This window comes from Lithobates pipiens, unplaced genomic scaffold (genome assembly GCF_037356315.1).
Source record: "Lithobates pipiens isolate NorthernLeopardFrog02 unplaced genomic scaffold, aLitPip1_a1.2 Scaffold_23, whole genome shotgun sequence".
In the NCBI taxonomy this organism is placed as follows: domain Eukaryota; kingdom Metazoa; phylum Chordata; class Amphibia; order Anura; family Ranidae; genus Lithobates; species Lithobates pipiens.
This window is the reverse complement of record NW_027507785.1, coordinates 60544182-60564257: the sequence shown is the minus strand read 5'-3', so window position 1 is coordinate 60564257 and position 20076 is coordinate 60544182. Positions and strand designations below refer to the sequence as shown.

General features: G+C 42.3%; 1 protein-coding gene across 1 annotated transcript; it reads left to right on the top strand.

Annotated features, from left to right (window-relative positions):
* The first annotated feature begins 528 nt into the window (after nucleotides 1–528).
* Nucleotides 529–15981, top strand: SEC61A1 (SEC61 translocon subunit alpha 1). Its single transcript, XM_077451724.1, has 12 exons — nucleotides 529–693; nucleotides 6044–6111; nucleotides 6835–6900; nucleotides 7759–7837; nucleotides 9232–9363; nucleotides 9643–9752; nucleotides 9838–9991; nucleotides 10370–10530; nucleotides 10665–10862; nucleotides 12111–12302; nucleotides 12384–12460; nucleotides 15373–15981. Exons 1-12 carry the CDS (start codon nucleotides 687–689, stop codon nucleotides 15557–15559), a joined length of 1431 nt encoding a protein of 476 aa, XP_077307850.1. The 5' UTR covers nucleotides 529–686; the 3' UTR covers nucleotides 15560–15981.
* Nucleotides 15982–20076: the final 4095 nt, after the last annotated feature.

The window sequence follows — 20076 nt, the reverse complement described above, 5'->3', positions numbered from 1 at the left end:
AGTATGTTATCTATGAGCCAATAGCTCCTGTAACACCTGGCTGACTACTACTTTCCCATTCCACAAATATACTACGTGGTGGAACATCCCTGTGCTGCCTCTACCCCCACCCCTGTATACATAGGACGTGTCCATTGATTCTGCCCAAAACCAACATGGCGCCTCACACCTTCAAGGTGACGCATATCTTTGGACCAATGGCAGAAGCGCTAGTCAGCGCTCGCTCGCCCAGCCGAACCCCTGTGCCGGAAATTACGTACTTATCGCTGGCGCCATTTTAGAACAGGGCAATACTACAACAACACAATCTATGCAAACGACATTTAGGGCGAATAAAAAGATGATTGTGGCAGAACATGTAAATCAGTAAAGTCGCGGCTGTGCTGAATCTTACGCACTTTGCAATAGACTGCTGGATCTTGCCCCAACTTACAGACTTGCTATCCAGGACGTAAGATGGCCGGCGGCTCGCTCGCCCCCTGCCCTTGTGTGGAATGCCGCTGAGCGTGGCAGGAAGCGGAAGTGGCTGGCTTCGCTATCCCTCTTTTCCGGTATCTGACGTGTGTGTGAGAGCGGTGGTCGGGAGCGGTGACGTGTCTCGGGAGAGTCTTCAGAGCTGAGAGCGGCGGCGGTCAGTCAGTCCGAGGAGAGAGCGCGGCGCCTGCACACCGCTCCGAGCCGCCAACATGGGCAGTGAGTACCGGGGGGAGGGGAGACAGAGAGAGAGCCCGGCTCTCATCTACTACAACCACACAGAGGCCCGGATGTCTGCCCTGTGTACGGGGGGGGACACGTACATCATCACCCGACCCCCTATATGTCATAGATGAGGGATACGTGTGTGTGTATATATATATATATAAAATATTTTTAGTATTGACATTCGTAGGGAAACGCCTAAGTGCTCAAATTTATATATCCTTTTTTTTGTGTATATATATATATATATATATATATATATATATATATATATATATGAGAATGCTGCTATGTGTGTATATGATATATATATATATATAGCGCTGTTTTTTATTTTTTTACAATACAGTATGTACAGACCTGAGTATAGATAGACAGGGGAGATATTATATATATATATATATATATATATATATATATATATATATTTATTTCTATTACGCACAGCTCTGGAATATGGAATCCTAGAACAGGCATTTCTTGTTCCATTGGTGATACAAAGTAACAGCAACTGTTTGGAACATTTGAAATTGTTACTTTGTATCCCTACATAAAATTGGGGTAAAAAAAAAATGAAGATTTGCTTCAACTGCCATTTTTTTGGGTTCCTCTACGTAGAAGGTGGAATGTCAGTTTTCCTTGTGTTGCATTGATTTAATAGAGACCAGAGAACTAAACATGCTGATTTTTTTTTTTTTTTTTTTTTATATATATATACACACACACACACACACACACACACACACACACACACACACACACTGAAATCTCTGTATCGTGCTATGAATCTTTATATTGAAAATCCATCTTCATGTATAAATAATTGATCCAACAAGCAACACTGTACAGCTTCAAGTAACACTCTGCTCTTTCTCAAGGCAATGCTTGAACATGGATTTAGGAAGTAAATAGTCACATTATACAGGAGATCTCATCCTATGTTTTTATGGTTTATGAGATATATATATATATATATATGTGTGTGTGTCGGGCAAGTTACCTGCTATGTCTCCAGCTGTATAACTGAGATAGTATCAATGGTGGGCTCCTGTTCATACATCCTGAATCCGTATCAAATAATGAAGGATATGATCTCCAATGCAATGTCCTTTCATGCCAAAGTGCGATTACATACACGTGTTTAAATGGTAACAGTGGTAGTGACTGTACCGTTTCAAACATCCCTGTTACCATTTAAACACATGTATGTAATTGCACTTTGGAATGAAAGGACATTGCATTGGGGATCATATCCTTATCTGATATTTGTTAGGTTGCCCGTCTTCTCCTTGTGGCCTAGGCTCTTAGAGATGGCTCAGTGGAGGTTCAGGATGTATGACCAGGAGCCCACCATTGATACTATCTCAGTTATACAGCTGGAGACAGAATGTGAGATTTTTCAATTTTTTTTATTTATTTTTTTACATCAACCGTGGGCTCCCAACCAATCCACAGATCATAAACCATAAAAACGTAGGATGAGATCTCCTGTATAATGTGACTAATATTTACTTCCTAAATCCATGTTCAAGCATTGCCTCGAGAGCAGAGTGTTGCTTGTTGGATCAATTATTTGTACACGAAGATGGATTTTTTTAAAATAAAGATTCATAGCATGATATAGAGATTATATATATATATATATATATATATATATATATATATATATATCTATATATATATATCTCACAAACGCCACTGGAATATGGAGTCCCAGAACAGGCATTCTTGTTCCATGTTGTGAAACAAAGTAACAGTTTGAAACTTTTAAAACTGTTACTTTGTATCACTACATGAAATGTAAAAAGGGAGAAGAAAAAACAATTCTGCTGCAACTGCCAGTTTTTAGGTTCCTATACATATGAGGTGGAATGTCAGTTATCCTCTTTGTATGGACTCAGTAGAGGCCTGAGCAGTGCTGCGCACTCTGTAGGTGTGTATGAGTGTCTATAGAATTTTGTTTTTTTTTCCCCAAAAGCTGAAGCGGCGCGATGAACACGCAGTGATGAAGTTTTATTTCAACCTTTTCGATGAGGCATAAACTCAGGGGAAGATGAGCTTATGATGAGTAGATAAAGGACAATCCTCCCCCTCCATACAGGCGCTTTAAATCAGTCCAAATTTATTGTATCTCCATAAAAGTACAGCAGAGGTAGACACGTTTCTGGTACAGCTGCCTTGTTCATGGTTGTGAACAAGGCCGTTCTGCAGCTGAAACACATCTACCTCTGCTGTACTTTTATTGAGATACAATACATTTGGACTGATTTAAAGTGCACGTATGGAGGGGAGGATTGTCCTTTATCTGCTCCTCACATTGGTAGCTGAGCAACTGCACATCCTGCACCTGACCGCTCAGGAGGAGTATCATTACCGTGGGGAAGTATCACCTTTTCTTTATGAAGATGAGCGTGTCTTGTCAAAACAAAAAACATAAAAAAAAAAAAAAATTCACCTTTCAAGACCCATGACTGCCACTGCATCTTATGCAATATGATTACACACCCCACACATAAAGACCTCAATGCTCAGATAAATCTTTTTACTACACATTCGTGGTTTGTATTACACATCTACTGTATATACACATATTACAACATATAAAGACCTGAATGTTGTTAAAAGAAATACACACACATATTACACACAATCATATGGACTTAGGCGCTACAGCACTAAAAATAGCGCCTGCAAAGTGCCCTGAAACAGCCGCTGCTGTGATGGAGCCTCGAGGGCTTTCACACTGGAGCAGTGCACTTGCAGGACGGTCAAAGTCCTGTAAGTCGCATCTTTGGAGCGCTGTATTTACCGCACCTAAAGCGCCCCTTCCCATAGAAAACAATGGGGCAGAGCTGCAAACCCGCCTGCAAAGCACAGCTGCACCGGTGCTTTGTGAGCGGATTTAACCCTTTTTCGGCCGCTAGCGGGTGTTAAAACTACTGTCTAGCGGGACAAAATGCCGCTAAATATAGCAGCGCTTTACTGCCAGCGCCTGCAATGCCCCAGTGTGAAAGTAGTCTTACAGTCCCAGTATTGGATGTGGAGACATCCCAGAGATGGAATCCAGGAGTACAGACCTGGTCACGCACTGTAGGTGCGTTGCATTAAAAATAAAATATCCTGCTTGCTTCATGTTTGATGCAGGTTCATGAAAATCCAAGTAATATAGAGCTCAGTGGTAGCACACAGCCTAAGCGCTGGTTTGCACCAGATGCAGTCAAATATGTTTTTTAAATGTAGTAGGAGCTTAGTTTACAGTGAGCATGCAGACTAATTCCTCCCCCAGATCAGAAGTGTTCAGCATCTTTAGGAAAAAATTGGGAAGATCGCTACATTGGATACTTTGATGTGATACATTTTAATACTTCCTATGTTACAGCTTTTTAAATGTAACCATATTTGATCATGCTACTTACACCCCTTTCACACCAGGGCGTTTTGCAGGCGCTATAGCGTTAGAAATAGTGCCTGCAATCCGCCCTAAAGAAGCTGCACCATTGTGTGTAGTGTGAAAGCCCCGAGGGCTTTCACACTGGAGCGGTGCGCTGGCAGGACGTCAGAAAAAAGTCCTGCCAGCAGCTTCTTTGGAGCGGTGTGTTTACCGCTCCTCCACCGCTGCTCCCCATTGAAATCAATGGGGCAGCGCTGTAATACCGCCGGCAAAACGCCGCCATTGCCGGCGGTTTTAACCCTTTCGTGGCCGCTAACGGGGGTAAAAGCGCCCCGCTAGCAGCCGAAATGCGCCGCAAATGCAATGGGCGGTGTGGTGTGAAAAGGGTCTTAGAGTTGTGAAGCTCTGCACAAATTGTGGATTATATAAAGCTGATATTTTGATTAACTTTTAACCAATTCCAGTTGGAGTTGGTGTGTTAGGTGTTGGGAATGCGAGGTTCCTGTACCAAGTCTTAAAATCAGACAAAAAGAATTTATATTGGTAGAAATCTCCATACTTTAAATATGGATTTGTTTAAATGTGACTGCAAGTCCTCATAACAACCAAAATCTGAGGTATGGGTTAGTGAGTTGCTTGGTGCCGACCCGCACTCCATATTGATTTGGTGCCGACCCGCACTCCATATTGATTTGGTGCCGACCCGCACTCCATATTGATTTGGTGCCGACCTGCAATCCCTACTATCCATACTCCCTATTGATTCAATGCTCCCCATGTTATGAGTCAGTGTTATGGATTGCTGAATCTTCTCAGCTCTGATCATGTTATACAAGTAAAGACATTGCACATACTTGTGTTTGACCTCGGGCTGCTCAGCACAAGTGTTGATGGTAATGGCTTAGAATCCGAATATGAAAATCTATACGTCATGCCTTAAAGCGGGAGTCCGCCGGGACTCCGCGTTTATTTTTTTTATTTTTATTTTTTTAAAGCCAGCAGCTACAAATACTGCAGCTGCTGACTTTTAAAATAGTGACACTTACCTGTCCAGCGCGCCCGCGATGTCGGCACCCGAAGCCGATCTCTAGATCGTCTCTCGGATCCTGCCCTTGCCATCTTGGGTATGGGAATCAGGAAATGGAGCCTTTCGGCTTCATTTCCCGGTTCCCTACTGCGCATGCGCGAGTCGCGCTGCGTATTAAGGACGGTCCCCGCTGCCTCTGGGATCTGTGTGTTTCCCAGCAGGCAGCGGGGCACTTGCGGAAAGGGGCGGGCACTTGTGGAAAGGGGCGTAATCTACGCCCCTTTCCGCAGAGAGCTATCCCGGAAGTGGGTGCAGATACCTGTACTGTACAGGTATCTGCACCCCCCTCCCCCCTGAAAGGTGCCAATTGTGGCGCCTGAGAGGGGGAGGGTTCCGATGAGCGCAAGGTCCACTTTAGGGTGGACCTCCGCTTTAAAGAACATGTACCTGTCATACTAACACAATGGATTGTTATTGTGACAGGGCAGAACTGTAAAGTATCTCTGTCACAAGGCAGCTGTGGGGCTCAAATCTCCCCCCTACAGTCATTTGTCAAGATTCTGTAAAATATTGACTGATCCCCTTGTCTTTGGTAACATATCCGCATTCAGGTTTACCCCTCACATTGGAGACCAGTTTTGCTGCACCTCTTGACCGAATTTCCGGATTCGGACACCAGTATATCATCTGGTAGTTTGCCATGAGGCTGTTTGCCACTTAGTTTCCTCAAATGTTTAAGTTGTGAATGCAAATAAGATTGAATTTCTCTATCATCTCTATTACCGATATGAAGGTCAAATTCAAGTACATAGCTGTTTTTCATTGTAATAATGCCAAACTAGATGAAAATTACTCGCATACAGTAAAACCTTTTATATGCTTATGATCTAACCCCTAGCTTTTTTTTTTTTTTTTTTTTCTTGCAGTCAAATTTCTTGAAGTAATTAAACCCTTCTGTGCAATTTTGCCAGAAATCCAAAAGCCAGAACGAAAGGTATGTGCCCTTTACCATCCTCCTCTGCCATTGCACTGTTATAGTTTGCTCAATGTTAGGAATACTGTATTAAAGGGGTTCACCTTAATGCATCTTGCCAGTCACTGCCCGCGCCCCCCCCCCACCCCCATTTTACTTACCTGTGCCCCGTATTTCCCTCAGAGGAGACGCGCTGCCCCTCTGCATGGGTGCAGCTGTTGGCTCTCGCTGCTGTCAATCAAATCCAATGGCGCTGCCAAGTTCGGCATTTGTCTATGGAAGACGAATGCTGGACTTCAGAGAGCGCCCGCAAGGTAACCATCCCCCAGGAAAGCGCTTCTCCTAGGGGGGTTATCTGAGAAGAGGACGATCGGGGGCCCCTCTGCAAAACGAGCTGCACAATTGTGGTAAGTATGACATGTTTTTTATTTTAAATAAAAAAAACAAAAGGGTTTGCAGCCACTTTATTGTCGTTGTGTTACAGCTCTTCTTTATATATTGCCTCCGTCTACAGCATTGTGTTGATAAACTGGTATTTATAACAGCACAATGGCTAAGTGGTTAGCACCACCGCCTGACAGCACTAGAGTCGGTTCAAATCTCAACCACAACACTACCTGCATGGAGTTTGCATATTCTCCTTGTGGCTGTGTGGGTTTCCTCTGGGTACTTTGGGGATTAAAGCCCATTTTGGGGGTGCAGGTCTGCTTTACATTGATTTCCATCTACTTTCTGTGTTTACAGATCCAATTTAAAGAAAAAGTATTATGGACAGCCATCACACTCTTCATCTTCTTAGTATGCTGTCAGGTAAGTACACAGATGATGGTGATCTTTAAGTACAGAAGGAACTGCCAATGTCTTAATAAAAGCATTTTCCTCTGGACTCACATCATAAAATAAAGTATTTTTGGCATGCTAAAAGCAAACACTGTCCTGTTTATTAAAAATAATAATATGCATTTGATCTTGTATGGTCACGTGGTGCACTCATTCTTTAACCTCTTGTCTACTGGGGCAGTTTCGTCGCACAACCACCCCCCAACCTGCATCAAACATTTTGCGCAGTTATTTATCAAACACATTTTCATTATAAACATGCATTTTATGAATTTTAGTGCAATCAAACACAATATTATACCTTTATTTTTTTGTTAAAAAAAAAAAAAATGGGAGGTTTGATGGTCCCTTGCGTGAGCAGGTGGCAGATCCTCTTTATAGAGGCATTGCATTGGGGGTCTATTAAAATGGGAGAGCCCAGGAACTACCAGCAGGGAAGGGGGGGGTGGTTGTCCCCTTTGAGGGCCCTGTAAAGGTTTTCGGGTGGCTGTAGAACTGCCCGGTCACTTTTTAAAAAGCCTTTTGCTGGCTCTTATGAGTTTTAGAATGTACCTTGGTAGACAAGAAGTTAAAGGGTAGATGTGCAGAAAAGGGAAAGTGCTGTCACCAAGTATAAAAACATGTAAATACAATAGATGAAGAAGTTGCCCCTCCAACACTGCGTTGGCAGGGAATTTTGGCAGTGGTGGAAAGGACTACTACAATCGGGTATTTGTACCCATTTCCTATTAACGATGGGTTGGCACTTTTACAAATCTCTACTTAAATGGTGGTTGTGTCTGGTGTGAAGGTTTCTGCTTCTAATCTGCATCATTTTTGTTTTCCCAGATTCCCCTCTTTGGTATTATGTCATCAGACTCTGCAGATCCATTTTACTGGATGAGAGTAATCCTGGCTTCTAACAGAGGTATTGCAGCTTCACTAATAATTCTCTGGCGCAAACAAAATTGAATCTTTTAGTGCCTTCTCGTATGTAGAGGACCCGTTCTGTGAACACTGCATGACAGCCGACCAAGTTTTTAATTTTCATTCCTCAATCTGCAGTGGGAACAAAGCAAGAAATTTTCCTTTTTACAAACACTTTCACGTTTGTCGCGGTATACCAATTGCTTTTATTACATGGAATTAGGACTGCCCAGTTTAAGAATTGTCTGTCTTGAGGTTGCTGTATTTTGTAGGGGCCACCTTTACACATTGGGGTAGATTTACTAAAGGCAAATAACTATGCGCTCTGCAAGTGCAGTTCCTCCAGAGCTTAGTAAATGAGGTGCAGCTTTATTTGCAAAGAAGACCCAATCACATGCAAGTAAACTTTTTTTTTTTTTTTTTAAAAAACAGCATTTTTGCTTCCACCTGACTGGATGATGGAAGTCCGTATAGAATCCCCTCATTTACTAAGCTCTGGAGCAACTGCACTTGTAAAGTGCACAGTCTATTTACCTTTAGTAAATCATTTCTATTGTGGCTTTTAAAGAAATGCTGATTATTAGCCCGTTTAGAGCAAAGGAATGATGTCTGCACCTAGCCCAGCACCAGCGTTTAGGCCTTGGCTACTCAGGACCAAACCTTGTCACCTAGATGAGGTCATGTGCTTCATTAGGGAGGTCCCTGGCACTATGGCAGAGGAGCTTGCCTGGGCAAGTATACATGCCAGGGAGAGGGACTATTTGCAGACCCTATCACTTTGCCCTGAGTGAGCAGTGACTTTGTCTCAATAGATCTAAAGTCTAGGTTTCCTGTTACTTTAAATAGTTTGGGCCAAGCTGGCCCAAACTATTAGTCACTAACCTGTGCATCCACTGGGCATGTTGTATAAACTGTAGCCTCAGCTACATACATTATACAGCATTGTCTTCTGGGTGCGAGATGAGACCTTTCTGTCTCACATCTGGAACAAGATAGAATACAAAGCTGTCTATGAATGGCGATTAATGAACGTAAAGCTGCCTCTGGCCCAGTTTGAGATTGTGATGTCATCGGCCTGCCCCTCCTCCTCACCATTGCTATTTTGTTCCGGGTGTGAGACAGGAAGGTCCACACAAACTATTTAAAGTGACAGGAAACCTGGACATCAGCTTTAAGCATGATTAAGAGTTTTTTAATCCTGTAGCATGAACAAGGCCAAGAGCCATACAAATTGCTATGGATGTGAGCTTGGTAAAGTGTTTTTCCTTATGTTAAAGAAGATACAGGCTGCCGCATCGGTGGTAACACAGTACTGCTCCTGTGTTCTTCAGTGTGTTATCAGGTAGAGGAACTCCCAGGTTTGAATTCCTCTGACCCTTTCCTTTTTGCTTTCAGGTACTTTGATGGAGTTGGGTATCTCTCCAATTGTCACCTCTGGTCTCATCATGCAGCTTCTGGCTGGTGCCAAGATTATTGAAGTGGGAGACACACCAAAAGACAGAGCGTTGTTCAATGGGGCACAGAAATGTAAGTTACATTATGATGGCAAATCAAGTGTTATACAGTATATTTGCTTCTATAAAGTTTACATTTCCGCTTTATTAATAATTCTTCCTACCTGATTTCACGGCCACATTGTACATTTAGCTTGTGGTGCTGAAGGTTTTTAACCTTCATGCATTCTATGGTAAAAAACCTTCAGTATGCCGCTCCCCTCTCCAGCCCAACTTTAAATAATTTTTCACTTCTTTTTTTTTTTTTTTTCCTCTAAAATCTGCAAGATTTAACTATCGACTTTTCTTGTAGTGTTCGGTATGATCATCACAATTGGCCAAGCCATCGTCTATGTCATGACAGGAATGTACGGAGATCCTTCAGAGATGGGTGCTGGCATCTGTCTTCTCATCACTATACAGGTAAGCTATCGGTTCAGGCCATTTCTGAGGACTTGAATTCTTTCCCATTCTCTATGCAGTTTATACAATTTATATTTATTTCCAGCTCTTTGTTGCCGGTCTCATTGTTCTGCTCCTGGATGAGCTGCTACAGAAGGGTTATGGTTTAGGCTCTGGAATCTCCCTCTTTATTGCTACCAACATCTGTGAGACCATCGTATGGAAGGCTTTCAGCCCTACTACAGTAAACACTGGCAGAGGTATAATGCGTACCTAATTTTCTTTTTAGCACTATATGTGATTGTCGTTATGCAGATTACCTTCATCTGCGTGATTATAAATTAAAAGTTTGAGTCCTATAAGGTTATAGTTTTGTATTGAATATTTAAAGTGTTTTTACTGAACTTCACTGCTCTTCTTGGCCGGTCTGTAGATCCTGTTTTGAAAGCTGTATACTCACTGCATGGTTCCCCCTATAATTGTAATAGCAATTGTGCAGCAAGGATACAGATTTATATTCTATTTTATATACGTTATAAAAAAAAGGACCTCTAAATCTCTATTATAAATCATTTTAAATTAGGATGGTCAACATTTTCAGTGTGTTCCCTGTTATTTAATTTGTTGTCTGTTCACAGGCACAGAGTTTGAGGGAGCCATCATCGCTCTTTTCCACCTGCTCGCCACTCGTACTGATAAAGTCCGCGCTCTCCGAGAGGCTTTCTACCGCCAGAACCTGCCCAACCTCATGAACCTCATTGCCACCATCTTTGTCTTCGCTGTGGTTATATACTTCCAGGTGTGTACAGAGTATTTGCCTGCAGTCTTTATACACACAGGATCTTTAACCCATTCTTTAGGATAAACATAAACCACAAACGTATTTTTCTGTTAATCTGATTTTATAGTTTTAACCTGTTTGTCTCCTTGCAGGGCTTCAGAGTGGACCTACCCATTAAATCCGCCCGCTACCGTGGCCAATACAATACTTACCCCATTAAGCTGTTCTACACCTCCAACATCCCCATCATCCTGCAGTCCGCTCTGGTTTCCAATCTGTACGTCATCTCTCAGATGCTGTCGGCCCGATTCAGCGGGAACCTGCTTGTCAACCTCCTGGGCACCTGGTCGGTGAGTATCCTGTGACAGTAACCGTGCCCCATGGTTGTAAAAATATTTGGTGCTTTCTGTTAAAGCAATCCTTTATTGGCGGAAGATCAAGCCCATGCAAGTCAAGCTTATGATATATAATCATATGAGGGACATGTGCAACTTCATGTCTTCAGAACTGACTCAGATTTCCCTTAAAGTGGTTCTAAAGGTGGAATTTTTTTTTTTTTCCTTCATGCAAGCTTTCCGTTTGTAGCACTCTAACCCCCTCAATACATACCTAAGCCTTATCTTGCTCCAGCAATGTGTACAAGAACAGTTGCCCTCTTGGCTCTCTGCCTCCTCCATTGGCTCAGGTGCCACAGCAGGAGTCATTGGCCCTTGCTGCTATATCACTTTAAGATATAACATTTCTGCTGCAGTCTGCAAATGCTGTGATTTTAAACGTATTTAAAAAAAAAAAAAAAAAACTGCGTACAAACACAAATATTGCTTCCTTGCAGTATTTAATTGGTTTGTATAGTGACTCAGAGTGGCAGGTCAAATGAGCAACCACTACAATAATGGGGGGGGGGGGGAAGCAACCACTACAACAGGCATTTAATGCAGAGTTAAAAGACTGTACAGCTAAAGGGAATTCAGATGATTCTTTTTTGTACAACTCTGGGATTGCCAGACGTAGATTGTGAGGGCAGGCCCTGCCACTAGTCTAGCTGGTACAAGAGTGGGTGTGGGGGTGCAAAGATCGGTTTATTCAAAGTGAATAAATCTGCAGAACAAAGTTTTAGTAAATTATGAATATTTAAAGTTAATGTATGTGTGTATATAGTGGTACAGTAGGGGTAATTACTACCGTTTACCATGCCTGTATCCTTCCCAAAATGCTGTGGGAAGTCACTGATTACATCACCAATATGTAAATTGAATATCTGGTAAGCGGGGAGCTGATCAGTTAGTGGCTTTTTTTAAATGCTGCAATTTTAATATAGCATAGATTTTCAAAAAAGGTAATTGGAATGATGGACAAAGATTTTTCCAGTTTGGGCTGCAAGGATCACTTTAAGGGAAGCTCAGAGCTCATTTCTAAACCTGTTGTATTTGGAGATTTTCAAATGTTTTATCCATCTAAACATATATACATTCAGTTGCAAAAAGCTTCTATCTACAAATTTAGAATTTGCATCTGATGTATGCTGTTTAAAGTTTTGCTGGTCATCTAACGTTTGTACAAGAAAATGTAGTTATGGGCCTCCATCTTGTATCTCCTAGGATACCTCTACTGGTGGTCCGGCTAGGGCGTACCCTGTAGGCGGCCTCTGTTACTACCTCTCGCCGCCGGAGTCGTTTGGTTCGGTACTAGACGATCCTGTCCATGCTGTCGTTTATATAGTCTTCATGCTGGGCTCCTGCGCCTTCTTCTCCAAGACATGGATTGAAGTGTCTGGTTCTTCTGCTAAAGATGTAAGTTTGTAACCCAGGACCATGCTTTCGTACTGTTGCTGTAAGGTCCAAGAGTATGAACGCTTTTGTTTTTGTCTGCAGGTTGCAAAGCAGCTTAAAGAGCAGCAGATGGTGATGAGAGGCCACAGGGAGACCTCCATGGTGCATGAACTCAACAGGTGAGTCAGCAAAGCATAAGCTTAGCCATCAGTCGATGACTTAAAGCGGGAGTGAACACAGTTTAAAAAAGCACTTGCATTCCCGGCATGCCGGAAATGCTAACTTGATTGTGCTCTCAACCAAACTTTCAAACCATCCAATGGCTTGTGTCATAACTGATCATGTGCAGAGTTATGGCAGTTGAATTATTAGGGGCCAAGATGGCAGTTTCCTTGACTGAAAATAGGAGTGTTTACTTCCACTTTAAAATGTGTGTGAATGCTAAAGAGCCCCAATTATTCAGTCCACTATAAATAATATTTTTACGTTTTTGTTCAAAAAAGTACTAAATGGCTTAAAGAATAAGGTAACTTAAAAAAATGCACATATTTTGCAGGTAAAAAAAAAAATTTGCATTTATAATAGCAGCTCACTGATATCATGCAGGTCTCCTGTAGACCTGTCGGTGTATCTGCTCGTTCAAGGAAGTCAATATCCTCTGATGGGAAGAATCAAATTGATGAACTACCACGGTGCTGTGTGGTAGTTCATTGAAACCTACAGGCCGACAGCAGCAAAGGATATGGGGACTTGTAGTTCATTCACAGAGCTCTGTGTATGAATGACATGGGTGGAGCACCGCACGACAACGTTGTTTCATAAAGTGACAGCTAGTACTTCTGTCACAGGGAGAATAAGCAGCGGATGGTGGCTGCAGCAATAGAGACATGTTAAATGTAGGACCCAAAAAGTGGGTGGGACATGTAACATGTTCCCATAGGGGAACTTATGCTTTGAATCAGCTTTTTCCAACCCTTTCAACACAGAAAAAAACTAAAATACGTTTCTGCTCTCGAGAACCCCTGTTAAGTTTGTCTATTTATAAATCTACATGGGTGTGTGGTCAGTGGAAAGAATGCTCCTTAAAGATGGCTAAAAGTATCGATGGTGTCAGTGGGAATTTTTCTGAGAGGCAGAAATTGCTCATTGCTCAAGGAACCCATAGCAATCCTTTGGAAGTTCCCTGGCTGACAAACCCTGCGTTAAATATTAACTTAAAAAGCAGACATTCCAGGAGGGGCTGAGCTTAGACTTGTTATGGCGATCTCCAGCTTTCACTTCCAGCACGTTGGTGAGGATTTTTTCTGTTTCATAGAAAAGTCTATACGTAGCAGCACTGGGCATGCATATATGGTTAAGTATGGGGCATGGGCCCATTGGCAGATATTAGTAGGGAAATACTATTCCTGTCTATGTAGGTTGTGTCAGCCAGAGCAGGGCTAGGAAGGGGGGCATGGTAGCAAAACTGACTACGGGCACATTCTTTAGTTCTGATCAGGTAAGTATATGGTGTGTTGTACCAAAAATAAAAGGGCATGGAGCAGCAGCAAAGAGGGCCTGCCTGGACACTTTTATTTTATACAAGAGTGTATGGCATGTAAAATTAATCTCTGCTAGTGGAGTGGCCAAAGCCTCAATGGCCTTCCTCACTCTGAAATATTTTAGGATTTTTTTTTCATTATTAAAAAATGGAAGGGTTACCCACAGCAGCCAGTCAGTCTCTTGTTTCATGCAACGTTAATTGACCAGTTGCTTCATTGCAATGCAACTTCCCTTTCAGAATATCACATGGGCTCCTACTAATAGAGGATGTGAGAGTGGGAGCAGGTAAAGACACAGCAAAACTTCCACTTAAAGTATAACTAAAGGCAAAACTTTTATTTTTAAGTATCAGAGTGGAGATGGATTAGAACAGCGTTTCTGAACTCCAGTCCTCAAGTCATCTCAACAGGTCATGTTTTCAGGATTTCCCTCAAATGAATCCTGAAAACATGACATGGGGCGCCTTGAGAACTGGAGTTGAGAAACACTGGATTAGAACACCTGTCAAATTTTATTGCTGCCTGTGCCCCCCTCCCCCCCCCTTATTTGTCCTGTTTACCATTATTCAAAATGAAAGTGTAAAAATCCCAAATTATGGGTTGTCCCAAGGAAAGTAATATAAGGGAAATCTTCCATTTGGGGATACTAGTTCTGGTGACCTGGGAGTCCCCAAGGGCTACCCTTAACCCCTTCCTGCAATATAGCTGAAAGATGGCTACAGCGTGGGCTTAATTTGCTGGGATGGATGTCCTCCTGTGATCACGCTGCCCGTGTGACCCCCCCCTTCCGGTCTCTGTGGCCCTTTACCATGTGATCAGCTGTGCCCATCGACGGCTGATCACGGAAGTAAACACAGGCCGGTTATCGGCATTTCTTTTTTGCGCTGACAGCATGAGAGCCCGATAACTGGCTTGTGTTAGTGGCATTGGCACTGATCACTAATGTGTGCTGATGAGGTGACATTGATAAAGCATAAAAACTACCCGTTTGGAAGTTTTTATAACAAATCTTTTTTTTGGTCTTTTTTTATTTTTTTGCAAATAAACCCATAATGAATAAATACCAAAAGACCAAAAGAAAGGTCTATTTGTGTGAAAAAAAATTGTCATATGGGACCGCGCAATTGTCTTTCAAAGTGTGACAGTGTTGAAAGATGAAAATTGGCCTGGGCAGGGAGTGAGAAAAGTGCCCAGTAGGCAAGTGGTTAATTGGCAGGGATTTCTTCTCACTTCCTGTTTGGCTAAGGGACAGGAAGTGAAGGGAAATCTCCCAAATGGGACACAGATGGCAGAAGGGAAAATCTGGTAACCACCTTTACTGTATTCAAAATAAAGTTTTGTCTATAGTTCTACTGTATTGCATGATTGATGCACACAGTAAATTGCTCAGGGGATCTAAACCAATGGGCAAGTGCCATTTTTCAGACCCTGAAAAAAAAAAAGCAAATAGGAGGAAGCTTTAAACAGCTGTGTCCATTGACTGTTTCACTTCCAGATAAATATTTGCATTCTGCGTTCATTTTAACCAACTTTTTGTTTTTCTTCTTTAGGTACATCCCAACAGCTGCTGCGTTCGGTGGTCTCTGCATCGGCGCCCTTTCTGTCCTGGCAGACTTTTTGGGCGCCATCGGCTCTGGTACGGGAATTTTGCTAGCCGTCACCATCATCTACCAATACTTTGAGATCTTTGTCAAAGAGCAGAGTGAAGTGGGAAGCATGGGCGCTCTGCTCTTCTAACACAAAAGACCATCCCTCCACATGGCCAGTCCTCCGAGCAGGATGTGCGCTGATCACGTGACTTGGAACAACTGTTTAAAAGACCATATTCCAAGGACTTCAGAGAGTGTCAGGCGCGTCACCCAGTTGGTGTCCATTCACCAAATGCCCCCACTTTTTTTTTTTTTTTTTCCAGTTTCGGGCCATTTTTTAGAATTGTGGACAGTGTGTAAGGACTTAATTTTTTTTGTTTTTTGTTTTTTTGTTTCATTTCAGAAAAAATATTTTAATTTTGCCTAATTATGAGCATGAGTTCAAAAAGGGCACCTATAAAAGTCTCCTAGAAGACTTGACTCATCCCGCCGGTTATCGCTTCTGTACAGAGTTGGAGCAGAGCTGTTGGTATTATCATTTTTTTTCAATAAAACTATTGAAAACCACAAGTGTCCATTGTGTATCCTTAATGAGTTTTGAGGTTTTTTTTTTTTTTTTTTTCCATCTGTAACATGTACAGTACTGTTCAAACCTTTAAGGCAGCCTTTCTCAACCTTTTCAACACAGAGGAACCCTTGAAATAGTTCTCCAGTCTCGGGGAACCCCTGTTAAAAATTAGAAATGTACAACTCGTGATACATTAGTGTGATGGTCAGTGGGAAGAATGGTCCTTACACTTGTGGTCATTGGGAAGAATTACCTCCTTACAGATAGCTAAAAAGATCAATGGTGTGAGTGGGAACTTATCTGAGAGGCAGCAATTGCCCAATGCTCAAGGAACCCCTAGCAACCTCTGGAGGAACCCTGGTTGGAAATCACTGGTTTAAGGCATGTGTGAAGAAATGTGGAAAAAATGTTTTCAAAAATATATATTGTAAATTTTTATTGCTTTACAAAAATGCAAGGTGAACAGAAGAAAACTATCAATCAAATATTTTGCTGTGACTACCCTGTAGCTTCAAACCAGCATCAATTCTTACACTTGCACAAAGTTAGGGATTTTGTAGGATTAGAATCGGGTCTATAAGCAATTACACCAAGCAGGTGGTAATGGTCATCTATTTCATATGTAGGTTGAAACCGTCATTAATCACTAGCTGACCAGTGCACGATGATGGCTGGGCAAATGGGCATACAGGTACATCACCTTTTGAATTGCGGCATTGTGGGCGCGAGCTGCATACTCTGTGACCGTGCCCCCGGGTCCGGCGGACTCTGTCCACTGGGGAGGCCTGAGATCGTATCACAGAGCAGAACAGGGAAGAGGCCTGTTTGAACAAGGCATTTCCCTGTTCTGCCTAGTGATATGACAGGGATCTACTGCTCCCTGTCTGGAGCAGTGATCACTATCGTGTCAGTGGTAGCACAGTTAGAACACCTCCCTAGGACACGCTTAACACCTTGATCGCCACCTAGTGTTTAACCCCCTTCACTGCCAGTGTCATTTTACACAGTAATCAGTAAATTTTTATAGCACTGGTCGCTGTATAAATGACTGGTCCCAAAATGGTGTCCAATGTGTCCGCCATAATGTCGCAGTCATGTTAATTGCAGATCGCCCCAATTACGAATGAAAAATTCGAAAAAAAACACAAATCTATCCCCCTATTTTGTAGACTCTATAACTTGCGCAAACCAATCAATATACGCTTATTGCAATATTTTTGGAAAAAAAAGTAGAATACGTATCCGACTAAACAGAAATGTGTGTTTTTTATATATTTTTGGAGTGATATTATAGCAAAGTGAAAAATAATGCTTTTTATTTTTTTCTTCAAAATTGTCTTTTTCTTTTTTATTTATTTTTTATTTTTTTTGTTTTATAGCACAAAAAATAACTGCAGTGGTGATCAAATACTTGCTACCAAAAGAAAAGCTCTATTTGTGGGGATAAAAAGGACGTCAATTTTGTTTGGGTGCAACGTCGCATGACTGCGCAATTGTTAAAGCGACACAGCGCCGTATCACAAAAAGTGCTCCGGTCAGGAAGGGGGTAAATCCTTCCGGGGCTGAAAGTGGTTAACAGAAACTGTTGTGTTGGAGGCCTAAAACTGGGTGAGAAACATCCAAACTCTGCTACCAAGGTGAGATTGTGGAAGACTGTTTAATGTTCCAAGTCATGCACTGAGCATAGCAACAAGATGCCAAGGTGGTTATACTGCATCAGCAAGGTCTCTCCCAGGCAAAGATGTCAGCAGACTGGTTGTTCAAGATGTGCTGTTCAAGAAGCACAAAGAAATGGGCAACATTAAGAACCATAGATGCAGTGGTCATCCAAGGAAACAATGCAGCAGATACACATCATGCTTACTTCCCTTCCCATCAGCACAGAACTAGTGTAAACCAGTGAGACCCAGGTACAACCATCTACTGTTCCGAGAAGTCTGGCAAAAAAGTGGTCTTCATGGAGAAATTGTGTCTAAAAAGCCTCCAACAAGGCTAAGTGACTTAACTATTCATGAAAACGTTGGCACTGGGGTGCATAGAAATGGCAACAGGTGCTCTAGACCAATGAGTAAAATTTTTGAAATATTTGGCTGTAGCAGGAGGCAGTTTGTTGGGTGAAGGGCTGGAGAGCGATACAACGGGGCTTATTTATTAAAGGCAAATCTTCTTTGCACTAGAAGCGCACTTGGAAGTTCAGTCGCTGTAGATCTGAGGGGGACATGCAAGGAAAATAAAAAATAACAGCATTTTTGCTTGTACATGATTGGATGGTAAAATCAGCAGAGCTTCCCCCTCATTTTAGATCTTCCCCCTCAGATCTAAAGTGACTGCACTTGTAGTGCAAAGTGGATTTGCCTTTTAGTATATCAACCCAAATGAGTGTCTGCAGGCAACTGTGACGCATGGCGGAGGTTCCTTGCAAGTTTGGGTCTGCATTTCTGCAAACAGTTTGAGGTTTGTCCAGGATCGATGGTGTCCTCAATGGTGAGAAATACAGGCAGATGCTTATTGACCATGCCGCAACATCAGGGAGGCCTGTGATTGGTTCCAAATTTATTCTGCAGCAGGACAACCACCTCAAACATACGGCCAGTGTCATTAAGAACTAGCTTCAGTGTAAAGAACAGAATCCTGGAAGTGATGGTTTGGCCGAATCCCATCATTGAATCTGTCTGGGATTACACGAAGAGACAGAAGGATTTGAGAAGGCCGACATCTACAGAAGATCTGTGCTTAGTTCTCCAAGATGTTTGGAACAACCTACCTGCCGAGTTTCTTCAAACTGCAAGTGTACCTAGAAGAATTGATTCTGATTTGAAGGCAAATGGTGGACACACCAAATATAGCTTTTGATTTGGATTTCTCCTTCTGTTCATTTATTTAATTTGATAAAAATAAACTAACACTTCTATTTCTGAAAGCATTCTTCACTTACAGCATTTTTTTTCCACACCTACCTAAAACTCACAGTATAGGTCAGGTTTTTTTTTTTTTTTAAATATGTCGGAAAAACCTTTTTTAACCACTTTCAGACCGGACCAATTTGCTGGTCAAAGACCAGACCACTTTTTGCGATTCGGCACTGCGTTGTTTTAACTGACAATTGCGCGGTCGTGCGACGTGGCTCCCAAACAAAATTAACGTCCTTTTTTTCCCACAAATAGAGCTTTCTTTTGGTGGTATTTGATCACCCCTGCGGTTTTTATTTTTTGCGCTATAAACAAAAATAGAGCGACAATTTTGAAAAAAAAAATATATAAAAAAACATTTTTTCCCCTCCCGTTGAGGCCGATACGTATTCTTCTACATATTTTTGGTAAAAAAAATCGCAATAAGCGATTATTGATTGGTTTGCGCAAAAGTTATAGCGTTTACAAAATAGGGGATAGTTTTATGGCATTTTTATTAAATTTTTTTTTTTTTTTTTTTACTAGTAATGGCGGTGATCAGCGAATTTTTATTGTGACTGCGACATTATGGCGGACACATCGGACATTTTTGACACATTTTTGGGACCATTGTCATTTATACACCAATCACTGCTATATAAATGCAGTGATTCCTGTGTAAATGACACTGGCAGTGAAGGGGTTAACCAGTGGGTGGCAGTGTAGGGGTTAATTGTTCCTAGGGGTGTGTTACTAACTGTGGGGGGGCTGGGCTTTCATTTAGTGAACACTGATCTCTGCTCCAATCACATGGAGCAGAGATCAGCGTCACTAGTTGCTAGGCAGAATGGAGAAATGTTGTTTACAACGGCACTTCTCCATTCGGCCGCTCCGTGAGACGATCGCGGGGATGCCCGCGGCAATCGAGTCTGCAGCTCCCGCGACCAGACTCACGGAGGTCCCGACCAGCGCTCCCGATGGCAGGGCGGCAAATTTAAAGGGACGTACATGTACGCCCATTTGCCTGCCCGTGCCATTCTGTCGACGTACATCGTCGTGCACTGGTCGGCAAGTGGTTAAAATACTCTATTTGGGTTCCAATAGCATGATATTTCCTTAGCAAAGCTCTTACTCCCTGCTCATAGCTCTGACTAAGCAGGGGGCATGTTGGACCTCGGCACAGACCACTGCTTCCACATAGTAAGAGTC

Coding starts and splice junctions, on each gene's coding strand:
- SEC61A1 (XM_077451724.1), top strand. Junction 6,901..7,758: donor TCTTCTTAGTATGCTGTCAG/GTAAGTACACAG, acceptor TTGTTTTCCCAG/ATTCCCCTCTTTGGTATTAT. Junction 9,364..9,642: donor GTTCAATGGGGCACAGAAAT/GTAAGTTACATT, acceptor CTTTTCTTGTAG/TGTTCGGTATGATCATCACA.